General features: G+C 44.0%; 1 protein-coding gene across 1 annotated transcript in view; it reads left to right on the forward strand.

Moving 5' to 3' along the window:
- RHAG (Rh associated glycoprotein) overlaps nt 1-13,340 on the forward strand; it is an 86,050-nt gene that overhangs the window by 56,613 nt on the left and 16,097 nt on the right. Inside the window, exons 5-6 of the mRNA XM_077489046.1 lie at nt 6,143-6,309; nt 7,819-7,956. Coding sequence (XP_077345172.1) covers nt 6,143-6,309; nt 7,819-7,956 — 305 coding nt within the window. The remainder of the gene's footprint in view (nt 1-6,142; nt 6,310-7,818; nt 7,957-13,340) is intronic.

Below are 13,340 nucleotides of genomic sequence, written 5' to 3' on the forward strand. Positions count from 1 at the left end.
CTGAACTGACGGCGTTTGTCTTGAGAGGCTAAATGCGCACTGGACGGTCCATGTCCAAGTGGTGAGGTTGCCCGGAGGGGTGGGGGACTGTCCTAGACAGAGAAGTGACCTGTCCCTGCACTACTCACACGCTATAATGTGCGCCAAACCCAGGAGCCATGGTCTTAAATATACTCTGCCACACCTAGGATGGCTGCCAGAGTCACATGGGCGGCCAGTATCCAATTTAATTGCTACCCCAGTGAACCAGAAAACCATAGAGAAACCATGTTTCTCTTGACTTCCTGCTCCCTCTGTTGAGTGCCACCTGCAGTGGAGGAAGTGGACTGCACCTGCCCACATGCGACTAAATTATGACAGTAAGCTTCTCAGAATGCAGGTTTGGAAAAAAAATTTGCCCCTAAATGTTGATTTAAAAAAGCTACAGTCGCGCTTAAATTTTTTCTACTGGGCCTCTCGCCATTGGAAGTCCCAGCCCCGCATAAGAAACTAGTCAGGCATGTCCTTACGGCAGCACTCTGCCTGGTAGCGTTGAACTGGAAACGTCGCTCCCCCCCCCTGAAGAGGCCCTATATGCTAGGATTAAAGATGTCGAGCCAATGAAGAGAATGACAGCCATAATCTGGGACCGACTGGACGCACATGACTTGGTCTGGGAGCTGTGGCACCATCGGGAGGAACAACATAATCCAGAGCCTGACCCAATTTGATGACAACCTAACCCTTCCCTCCTTTCCCCCCACCCCCCTTCCTTTTTTGTGTGCTTCACCTATAGCAGCCCCCTTTCCCTTAAGGCAATCAGGCCTACTGGTACTTGGGTGCCCCCCGGACTTATACACAATGCCATAGTGCCTGGCCACCATGCCAGGGCAGATGCGAACTGAGCAAACAAACAGACTACTTGCAGTTAGCAGACAGATAGCATGGTTCTATGACAGTCCAGGTAAAAGGCAGGCTGAGTTCAGGGAATAGTTCAAAATCCGATCCAAGTCATACACAGGGAAATCCAAACTAGCAAAACAGGGCAGACAAATGGGGGGCTCGATCAGGAACAACACAGGTATCACTGTCTCTATCACAAGCAAGGGACAGAGCATTTGGCTTTCTTATAACAGGTGTCTGACCATATCAATCACCTAGCAGGTGGACACAGACAGGGAGAATGCAATAGCCAAAACTTTGATGCTGGAATTAAACGCATGATTCCAAACCCAAACTGAATGCTGGACAGGTGGAAACCTTGGCTGCACGTGTGCGCTCCAGACCCGGAAGTGCTGGATCGCGTACTAGGTACCTGTTCTGGTATATGAGAGGTGCCTTGCCGTCGTGTATATATACAGTATACAGTCGATCGACAAGCGGTTAACAAAAGGCCCAAACTATCGCATCATGTCATCTGAATGAAATGAATGAATACATATTAATTTGTTGTTTTTGTTATCATTTCAGATTAGGTAAAACTCCTTACTTTTGTGATTCAGAGATTTGGATGCATCCGAATCTCTGAATCACGCACGTTTTGTCTGAATTTTGATTTGAAACTAAAAGAGTCACGCATGTCTAATTTCTAAACAGGAGCTGAATGGTGCTTTAAAAGCTTCAAGAAGGCTGGTTGAAGCTTGTCGAAAGCTATGAAAAAGCTTGCTGAAAGTTTCATAAAAGCTTACTGTTTATGCTACTCTTATACAAGCTGACACCCGTCTGATACAGCCCCACAAGGGTCAGCCTATCAGAAACTAATATTTTAGTATTTGATAGATGCTGTGGTCAAATAGCAACACAGACAGCAATTTAACATTAAAAGAGGTTATAACTTCTCAAGGATAAATAAGTTTTGGTTTAAAAGAGAAGTATGGGATTTTTTTTGGAATCATACTTAACTAGGTGGATGCTGCATCTGTCCCCCCGTCGGCTCTAAGGCTGAGAACCGAGTGATCAAACACCACTGATCACACTGTGCTCACAGCTCCTCGAGCAGAGAGCTGCAGACTGTCAGTCACCACTCTCTGCATTGCCCTCTCCTGTGCTCACTCGCTGAGAGGCTGAGCCAGGTGTCGGTCCAGACATGTGGGCAGATAATGACTTTATTGTCACTATCAAGCCCAAGCTCGTACTGGCTCTGTGATGCCAGCCGACAGCAGGCTTGAGAACGAACTGCACTCCTGTGATCCACAGGAGAAGTACAGCCAAACTAGCTTTGGCTGTACTTCTCTTTAACCACTTACAGACTGGAAGATTTTCCCCCTTAATGACCAGGTTATTTTTTGCAATTTGGCACTGCGTCGCTTTAACTGACAATTGCGCAGTGATGCAACATTGTACCCAAACAAAATTGATGTCCTTTTTTCCCCACAAATAGAGCTTTTTTTTTGGTGGTATTTGATCACCTCTGCAGTTTTTACTTTTTGCGCTATAAACAAAAAAAGAGCAAAAATTTTGAAAAAAATATATATTTTTTTTACTTTTTACTATAATAAATATCCAAAAAATTTAATTGTAGAAAAAAAAAAGTCTGCACCAGTTTAGGCCAATATGTATTTTTTCTACATATTTTTGGTTAAAAAAAAATAAAAAATCGCAATAAGCTTATATTGATTGGTTTAAGCAAAAGTTATAGCGTCTACAAAATAGGGGATTGATTTATGGCATTTTTATGGAATTTTATTTTTTTACTAGTAATAGTGTTTATCTGCATTTTTTTGTGGGACTGCAACATTGCGGCAGACAGATCAGACACTTTTGACACTTTTTTGGGACCACTGACATTTATACAGTAATCAGTGCTATAAAAATGCACTGACCACTGTGTAAATGTCACTGTCAGGGAAGGGCGTAACACTAGGGGGAGATCAAGGGGTGAAATGTGTTCCCTGGGAGGTGTTTATAACTGTGGGGGGGGGGGCACTGACTGGAGGAGGAGAGTGATCACTCTTCCTAATCACTAGTAAGGATGGGCTCGGGTGTGTTCGCAACCCCACGTGCCCGAGCCCGCCAGGAAGTCAGAACTACACAATGCTAATCACAGACAATGATACATTTCCTGATCTGTGGCTGCACTGTGGCTTTGCAGTTCCGGATTCCTGGTGAGCTTTGGCACGTGGGGTTCCAAACACATCCGGGCCCATCCTTAATCACTAGGAACAGCAGATCTTTCTCTCCACCCCTGTCAGAACGGGGATCTGTCTGTTTACATTGACAGATCCCCGTTGTGGCTCTCTTTCCCTCGATTGCGGATGGGCAGCGGACATTGCGGCCGCCGGCCACGCGCATTGGGTCACCCGCTGTGTAGCGGGCGCGCACCTGCTATGGCTCTTAAAGGAGCTGGCATACAGCTACTGCAATTCATGGGAACGTGCTGACCTGCGGCAGTATAATGATGGCGCCTGGTCAGCAAGTCGTTAAAGCGGTGTTCCACTTAAAAAAAAATAAAAAATAATTAAAAGTCAGCAGCTACAAATACTGCAGCTGCTGACTTTTAATAATCGTACACTTACCTGTCCCAGGTTCCAGCAATGCCGGGGATGGAAGCCCACTTGTCTCCCCCTCCGGTCGGTGGCACCGGAATTGTAACTGTGGGTGGGGCCGTGCGCCATGATTGGCCACACAATCATCTGGGACCTGAGACATGTCCCAGATGATTGCAAAGAGGAAGGGGGCAGAGCTGATCTCCCTTCCTGCGCTGAGAAAAGTGACGTCAAGAGCCCAGGCACTGAAGGAGGCAGACTACGAGGGCCCCCTAGCAACAGCCATTTAGAGGTGAGTAAAAAAAAAAAAAATCTCCAAATGTTTTTTTGTTTTTTATGCACATAAATGACATTTTTTTTTTAGGGTGGAACTCCACTGTAAGTTAAGCTTTAAAATCAATGGTAGGGTGGACAGCACAGTGGCTAAGTGGTTAGTATGTCTACAGAACTAGGGGTCATTGATTCGTAATCCCAACCACGGCACTACCTGCATAGCGTTTGGGTTTCCTCCCACACATCAAAGTTGGAGGATTAAATGGCTCCTGTCTAAATTGGACTTAGTATGAATGTGAGTTAGGAAGCTTAGATTGTAAGCTTCTGAGGGAAAGCCCTGATATGAATGTATAATATCTATGTAAAGTGCTGTGTAGATTGGCAGCACTATATAAGTGCCTGTAATTAAATAAACAACACCAAAAAAATCGGACTGATAAAATAGTTATACAATTTAGCCACTAGATGTCTCCCTTTACCCACCTACTGTATACAATCAATTTGTTTGCACAAGATCTAAAGCGACTGCTCTTCCAAGTGCACTTGTAGTGCAAAGTGGATTTGCCTTTAGTAAATCAACCCTCAATGTATATGGCAGAGAAAGGATTAAAGTATACTGTATATTACACTAACTAAATGACATCTACTTTGCACACATTTGCAGTATATTTACTTTAGGCCGCTTTCACACTTGTGCGACTTGTGCTGTGACTTGGGACTGCAAAGTTGCATAAGTCGTACCCCATGATTTCCATAACCAAAAAAAGCGTGTCAATTTTGAGAAAAAAAGCAATATTTTTTACTTTTTGCTATAATAAATATCCCCAGAAAATATCTAAAAAAACATAATTTCTTTCTCAGTTTAGGCCAATATGTATTCTACAAATTTTTGGGATTTTTTTTTTTAAAATCGCAATAAGCGTATATAGATTGGTTTATGCAAAAGTTATAGTGTCTACAAAATAGGGTTATGAGCATTTTTATTATTCTTTTTTTTTTTATTTGAAATGGCGGCGATCTGCGATTTTTATCGTGACTACGATATTATGGCGGACATATCAGACACTTTTGACGCTATTTTGGGACCATTGTCATTTATACTGCGATCAGTAAAAATGCACTGATTACTGTATAAATGACACTGCAGGGAAAAGGTTCACTAGGGGGGCGATCAAGGGGTTAAGTGTGTCCTAGGGAGTGATTCTAACTGTGGGGGGATGGGCTACAACTCACATGACAGCGATCACTGCTCCCAATGACAGGGAGCAGTAGATCTCTGTCATGTCACAAGGCAGAACGGGGGAAATGCCTTGTTTACAAAGGCATCTCCCCGTTCTGCCACTTTGTGACACGATCGCGGGACACCGGTGGACATCAACGCCCACAATGGCGCATCTTAAAGGGGACATAAATGTGCGCCCATTTGTGCAGCCGTGCCATTGTGCCGACGTATATTGTCGTGCACTGGTCGGCAATCGTTTAAACAAATTGGTTTCCTATGGAGACTACAAATGGATGGAAAGGGTGAAAGCAAGAATTTTATTAACCGCATGCCGACTATATATATATATATATATATATATATATATATATATATATATATATATATATATATATATATATATGACGGCAAATTGGCTGCTCTGCGCATAATCACATACCTGTACATGATCCTACACTTCCAGGTCTGGGACGCGCGCTGCTGGCGACCCACACTCACTGTGATTGGCTCCTGCTGTGTCCAATCAGCAGGTCCGGCAGATGCGATCTCCGCCGAGACACATCGATCATTGCCATAAACAAGACAGATCATCGTTCTGTGAGAAGGGGAGGTAGTGATCCTGTGTTTCTAAGCAGGAACACGGATCCTTGCCTTCCCACAGTACAATCACCTCCCACACAGTTAGTAAGGACTCTTTAGGCACACAGTTAACCCTTTGATGACCCCTGAAGTTAACCCCTTCCCTGCCAGTGTCATTAGTACAGTGACAGTAAATATCTTTAGCACTGATCACTGTATTAGTGTCACTAGCTCCCAAAAAGTGTCACTTAGTGTCGGATTTGTCTACCACAATGTCGCAGTCCTGCTATAAGTCACTGATCGCCGCCATTACTAGCACAAAAATGGTAAATTCCATAAATCTATCCCATAGTTTGTAGACGCTATAACTTTTGTTAGCATAAAATGTATGAAGAAGCTTGATTTTTTTACTTTTTTATTGAATGTGTTTTAGAGCAGAATGTAAAAAAATATTGTTTTTTTTAATTGTTTTTTTGTTTGTTTTTTTGTTTATAGTGCAAGAAATTTCAACCGCAATTTTGTGTATATACAGTATGTTTCTTTTTCTTTTGTATGACTTTTGAACTTACAACTGTGATTGTTTACAATCTCTTCATATTTACAGGAACTCTGTTTTTGTGGATGTTCTGGCCAAGCTTCAATTCAGCCATTGCCAACCCTGGAGCAGAGCAGGAAATGGCCGTAATTAACACTTACTTCTCATTAGCTGCTTGTGTCCTGACCGCCTATGCCTTCTCCAGCTTGTTGGATCACAAAGGAAAGTTTGATATGGTAAGTAAGAACAAGGTATGAGCCAGAGATATCAAACCAGGAAAATTGTTTATAGGGCGTTTATATGGCAGCGTGAAATGGGTGTGGCTAAGGCATGCTGTCTGTGTCCTCACTAGGTAGATTTGACCCTCTATTTGTCCTGATGACCATTATTACAAGAAAGAAAGTGAAAAATTCTGGTGACAATGGTCTGGGACAGACGATATAATTTACAATCTGATTGTATGATCTCCTTTAGATCTACCATCAACTTCGTAGTTCAAGGGTCAGCCTGATTTGATACTTATGCAATCTTTAGGTTTTCCCTCTTATTTACCGAATTTATCGGCGTATAACACGCGCCGGCGTATAACACGCACCCCAAGTTTAGGACGGAATTTTAAGGAAAAAAACTTTTAGGAGGGAAGTTTAAGGGAAAAAAAAACAACTTACATTTATATGCCCATCAGTGTCATCTGCAGCCTTGTCCACCATTGCAGCCTTGTCCACCATTGCAGTCTTATGCAGCCTTGTCCACCATTGCAGCCTTATGCAGGCTTGTCATGCAGCCTTATGCAGCCTTGTCCACCATTGCAGTCTTATGCAGTCTTGTCCCCCATTGCAGCCTTATGCAGGCTTGTCATGCAGCCTTATGCAGCCTTGTCCACCATTGCAGTCTTATGCAGCCTTGTCCACCATTGCAGTCTTATGCAGCCTTGTCCACCAGTGCAGTCTTGTCCCCCATTGCAGCCTTATGCAGGCTTGTCATGCAGCCTTATGCAGCCTTGTCCACCATTGCAGTCTTATGCAGCCTTGTCCACCATTGCAACCTTATGCAGCCTTGTCCACCATTGCAGCCTTATGCAGCCTTGTCCACCAGTGCAGTCTTGTCCCCCATTGCAGCCTTATGCAGTCTTGTCCCCCATTGCAGTCTTGTCCCCCATTGCAGCCGTGTCCCCCATTGCAGCCGTGTCTATTTTATTTTTTAAAAATACCGCCGCCGAGATAGCTTTCGGCCGCCGAGAAAAGCCGAAGGCGGCCGGAAGCTTTCGGCCGCGGAGAAGAGCCGAAGGCGGCCGAAAGCTTCCGAGAACGACCGAAGGCGGCCGAAAGCTGCCAAGAAGAGCCGAAGACGGCTGAAAGCCGCCCAGAGGCTCAGAATTTCGGGGATTCGGCGTATAACACGCACCCACGATTTCCCCCTGCTTTTAAGGGAAAAAAAGTGCGTGTTATACGCCGATAAATACGGTAATCTTTTTGTAAATCTTTAGGGGATTGTACAGAGATTGTACTAGTAGCATATGCCGTATATTGTATGGACATACAAACATAGTAATGTGACAAAAGATGGCATACCCTCTCCAGAAGTACATTAGACTTGTTCAATCTGGATGGACTTTTATAATTGCATGGATCAATGCTGATCACTTGGGTTTTGCATGGTTGGATAGCAATAAGAATTTAGCAATTCATTTTAAACATTTTTTGGATTTGTGCTTTAACATTCTATTGTCTACTTGTTTTACGCAGGTCCACATTCAGAATGCCACCCTGGCCGGAGGTGTTGCTGTAGGCACCTGTGCTGATATGAATATTGGCCCATTCGGGGCTATGATAATTGGTTTTATTGCTGGCATTATTTCTACAGTGGGATTCAAGTTCTTAACGGTAAATTTATAAGCTTCCTGACCAAAAACCTTGTAGGAAAAAATCTTCTTACTAGTCTTCTCTTCAAACTGTAATGTGTAGCCTTCTACATTTCCACATTATTGTAAAAGAAGTATGCTTTTTAAAAAAAAATCATATTTACCTAAGTAGATGCTAGCTCTAGACCGAGAACCAAGCGATCAAATATTGCGGATTGCTCAGTTCTCAGTACTCCATGAACAGACTGCTGGTCACAGTCAGTCACTGCTGTCTGCTCTTCTCCCCCGTTGTGCTCACTGGAACGTTGGGCTGTGGAGTGGGCAGGAGAGGCTGAGCCAGGTGCCGATTTTTGGTGGATCCTGACTATATGGTCACAATCTTGCCCCAGCCTGGACCATCTCTGTGACATCAGCTGACAGCGAGCTTCAGCCGGCTGTCTGTTGAAAACAGGGCACGGAGGCGCAGAATGGAATGCATTCTTGTGATCCACAGGAGAAGTATAGCCAAATAAGCTTTGGCTGTACTTCTCCTTTAATTATTTTTTTTTTGATTATTAAGGATTTAACTCTGGTTAAAAAAGTAAGATATGTGCTATCAAATGCCTACATTTAACCAACTGACTGCAATTTTAATATAAAAATACAGTAAATAGTGTTAAATGAATGAGACCTAGAATCAGGTGAAGACTGGGACCCTTTGGACTAGAGAGCAAATACCACCAAGTGGCCCTTTGGACTAGGGAGCAAATGCTGCCAAGATGACCTGCCAATCAACTATGCTACTCTTCCATCAATCATGTTACAAATGCCAGATCCCTGCTAGCTTCTGTATGTAAGCAAGCCAGTGGGGATCCTACGTGATATTATTGACCAAATTATGTCACTCAGGATCTCTAGATCATTTGTTTATAAACAGAAGCCACCAGGGATCTGCCATTTCGCTGCAGCAGTGCTACTGCAGCTGAATGACAGATCCCAGACTGCTGTTTATAAAGCGAAAAGAAGTACATCACACTGCATCTACAATTTCACATGCAAATTTAATTAACTGTATTTAGTATTTGCTAACTTACCCACAGGTTCTGGTTCACTATTACCACTATCACCAGCTAAACATATCCTATATCCATATCTATCTATATATATATATATATATATATATATATATATATATATATATATATATATATATATATATCGCTTTCCAAATTGTGCAGTGATGTGTCTCATTAAATGATGTGCATACAAAATTTATATTAAACATTTCATGATCAAAAAAATATTTTAAATAAAAAAATGAAAATGGCAAAAAATTTGAAAAAAAAAACAGTTCATCTATGACAATGCTTCCAAAACAATGACCGCTGTGTGTGTTTGTCCTCAAAAGGACCAATATCCAGTGCACTCCTCCACCAGCTAAATGGCCTGCTCACCTCAAAGATGAATGTAAAAGCATAGACAAATCACTCCTCGTGTCCACCACAATGGATCAACTTTCACTCTCCAATGGTAATCCTACAGTCTCCAGACTGCTCCTCTGTATAGGTAATCAGCGTTTGTGTTGCCGTCAGACAAACCTTCCTTCACTGTCTCATAAGTGCTCAACCACACTATTACTTCCGTAGGTTACAGACATGAAACAACAAACACAAGTGCCATAGTGTACTCTGTTTGCCCCCAAAACAAATCCACTTACAGGATAAAAACTTTAAAACAGTATGTCTCAAATCATCACTTTATTCTCCAGAAATCTATACTCACGAAGCTTCACAGAATCGGCTCCTCCCCTCTAAACACGTGTCGGCATCTCATTGGCCTTCATCAGTAGTGTTTAGCAGCCGTGCAGTCACATATATTGGTAATTTCACACATTTACCCTGTTATAGGAGGAAGTAAATTTATTTTGGCTATGATTGTTTTTTTCACAATATATATATATATATATATATATATATATATATATATATATATATATATATAAGGCCAGTATGGTGGCCTGAATTAATAGGAGGAGCCCAGGGGGGTATAAAGGCATACGCGATGTTGCGATTTGTTGTGTGCCTATCCCCTCAAATTCATTCGTAGGTTCACAAGCCTTTTGGGTCGTTGTCGGTCGTGTCCCGACATCACTCGGGCACAGTCTTCACAGATTCGTAGGTTCCCCAGCCCTGTTTCCACCCATCTGCAGACATACAACTTGTTCGTAGTTTTGCAAAACCTCCGAGCCATTGTCGGTCGTTGTCTGACATCACTTGGCATAGGCCCCGCTGTTTCGTAGGTTTTCCATAGCTTTGTTTTTCACATGGTTTGTGAGTATGTGTGATCGATTACCCAAGTGTTGCAGCTTCTACATTGGTGGTCTTGGTCGGCCATTCTCGCTCACTGGCGCAGGTAGGATTCAAACCTTTTTTGTTTTGTACCATACGCAATGTTGCGATTTGTTGTGTGCCTATCCCATCAAATTCATTCGTAGGTTCGCAACCCTCCAGGTCATTGTCGGTTGTGTCCCGAAATCACTCGGGCATAGTCTTCGCAGATTCGTAGGTTCCCCGGCCCTGTTTCCACCCATCTGCAGACATACAACTTGTTCATAGTTTTGTAAAACTTCCAAGCCATTGTCGGTCGTTGTCTGACATCACTTGGCACAGGCCCCGTTGTTTCGTAGGTTTTCCATAGCTTTGTTGTTTCACCCGTTGTTCTAATATATGGCTCATTTGTAGTTTCTCCAGCAGGTTCCATTACTTTACAGTTACACACAGGCACCCAGCAGGGCCCTTGCACCATTACACCACACTCAGCTCAGTGCTTAGGCCTCGCAGCAGTCGGCAGGTCAATTCCGCACTCCATGACAGCCTGATTCTAATCACCTTTCTGGGTGCTAAATGGTTTACTTGTAGACAGTACAAGCGTTAGAATTCTGACCATATGTCACCTACTACAGAATGCAGCATTCCTACTACAGAATGCAACATTCCTACTTAGGCCACAACTGGACTTCAGGTTCTCGCCCCAGCATGCCCTGGGGCTTTGGTTGCACAGGTCTGCTCATGACACAGACCAGGCACCCAAGCTATTGGTTATCTTGCCAGTCACCTCATGGCTGATCTCGGTTGCCCCACACCCTTGAGGTTACCAAATTTCCAATCTTCAGTGTTCTCCGGAAATGCATCGATTTTCTTCACTATGTCTGTCGTCCTTTCTCTGTTCTTCATGACTTGTTTCTTACGTATTCTATTACACTCTGACTCTTCTTTTCCATTCTTACTTTTCCGACTCTTCTTAACATACACCCACCTCTTTATTTTATAGCTGGAGACATGTCGGAGGATGGCAGCGAGGACCTCACCTCCGCCCCTTCGTCACCCTCTGTGGGTTCAGAGCATGGCAGCGCTCAGTCCCTGAGGGGATGGACCATCCAAAAACTCATGGTGGAACTGCGGCGTAGGGCATTCCCTACCCCGCCACAGCCAGGAAGTCTGAGATGTTTAGGCTGCTGTTCCCACCACCAGCAGCAGCTGGACCTGGCAAGCAGCAGACATCCCTGCAATCTATTTTCTTAGCTCTCACCCAGCTGCACACCATGGTTGGTACCTTGACCACAGCAGTCTCCAAATCCAGGCAAGAGTGGGAGTCCTGGAAGTATGTCCAGTAGTGGACCCCCTGGTCATGGTCGCAGCTCCTGTCCTAGAGCTCCCACCCACAGGTATGCCGGACGTCAATCCCACCATCTACCTTGCACATCTTGTCCCAGCCGGAATTGGAAGGGCATCCTAGAGAGCAAGGAGGTAAACTTGACCTCTCTTCTCATCTCGGCCCATGACATAGCCAAAAGCAAGTCCTATGCCTGGGGTATTGAGGTGGTAGTGAGGTCCAAGGATTCTAGACTTAACCGCAAGCTGTCCATCGAGTTCGCTTTGGCGTTTGGCATGTTCAGAAATGTATGCTTGGCCAGCCCCGGCAGAAGGGAAGAGCTGGATTTATACCTCTTTGCCGTTGTCAACTTGGGGTACAAGTATGGGAGGCTTCGCCTTCTATGATTACCACCGCTTATTCACAGCCAAAGCAGCAGCCAAACTTGCTCAGTTCCAAGCCAACACTAATTGGAGCATCATGGATACTGAGCTCTTCTGCAGCCACTTTGCGGGCCTAAGTTCCCTGCTCTGCTCCGTTTGCCAGTCCTCCACTCACACAGTGAACTGATGTTCCAACACAGATACCAGACACTCCATGACCTTCCCCGCCACCTCCAGTGCCAGCCAGGGCATGACTAAACCGTGTGGATGTACAGTGCTTGGGGTTATACCTCTCCTCTCACTCGTCACCCACGCTCAGTCTTTTCTGGTGCACAGGTTCACATCTGGGTTCCCTACGAGGCTCATCACCCTACCCCATACCACCCTTGAGTGCGGGAATCTTCTCTCAGTCTCCACCGATGAGCAGGCCATATACATTCTACTACAGACTGAACTGGACCAGGTTTCATCATCTGTCCCTTTGCTGAGTCACAGTTTGGCACCTGGAGAGTCGGCCGTATTGGGCTGGTCAAGGGCAAGTTCTCAAATAAATTCAGTTTGGTTTATGATTTGTCCGCACCTTGTTTTTCCCACATCCCTAGTTTAAACTCACTAATACCATCCAAAGAGTTCTCCCTCAAGTACGCGTCCGTCGACCTAGTCATACAATCCATTATTAGCATATGCACGGGCACATGGCTGTCCAAGGCAAACATTTCAGATGTCTTATCGACCCGTCCTTATGCCAATGGCATTGTATCAAATGGAATGGTTCATACTACTTCACCACTAAACTGGCTTTTCTACACTTTCGCTCAATCCCTCACCTGGATCCTGTCTCACCAAGAGCAATACCAGAAAGTCATCCACTACCTTGACGACTTCCTGCTGATCGAGCGGCCCGGCGAGCCCCCCTCAGATTTGGACAAGTTAAGAGTAGTGTTTAGCAATCTCAATGTGCCCATAACCGAGCATAAAGTGGAAGGCTCGGGGCAGTCCATTACCTTTCTAGGCATCACCCTTGACACCTGCTCCATGCATGCCAGCCTACCTCTCCACAAAGAGTCGGTCATTCACGTCTTCACCTGCTCATGAGCATGTACCAAGCGTTAAATATAAGAGTGTCACATCAAAGGGTCTGAATATTTAGGACCATGTGATATTTCAGTTTTTCTTTTTTAATAAATCTGCTCAAATTTCAACAATTCTGTGTTTTTCTGTCACTATGGGGTGCTGTGTGTACAGTAATGAGGAAAAAAATGAATTTAAATGATTTTAGCAAATGGCTGCAATATTACAAGAGTTAAAAATGTAAGGGAGTCTGAATACTTTTTCCATCCCCACTATATATATATATATATATATATATATATATATATATATATATATATAG

Source organism: Lithobates pipiens, unplaced genomic scaffold, assembly GCF_037356315.1.
Source record: "Lithobates pipiens isolate NorthernLeopardFrog02 unplaced genomic scaffold, aLitPip1_a1.2 Scaffold_18, whole genome shotgun sequence".
Lineage (NCBI taxonomy): Eukaryota > Metazoa > Chordata > Amphibia > Anura > Ranidae > Lithobates > Lithobates pipiens.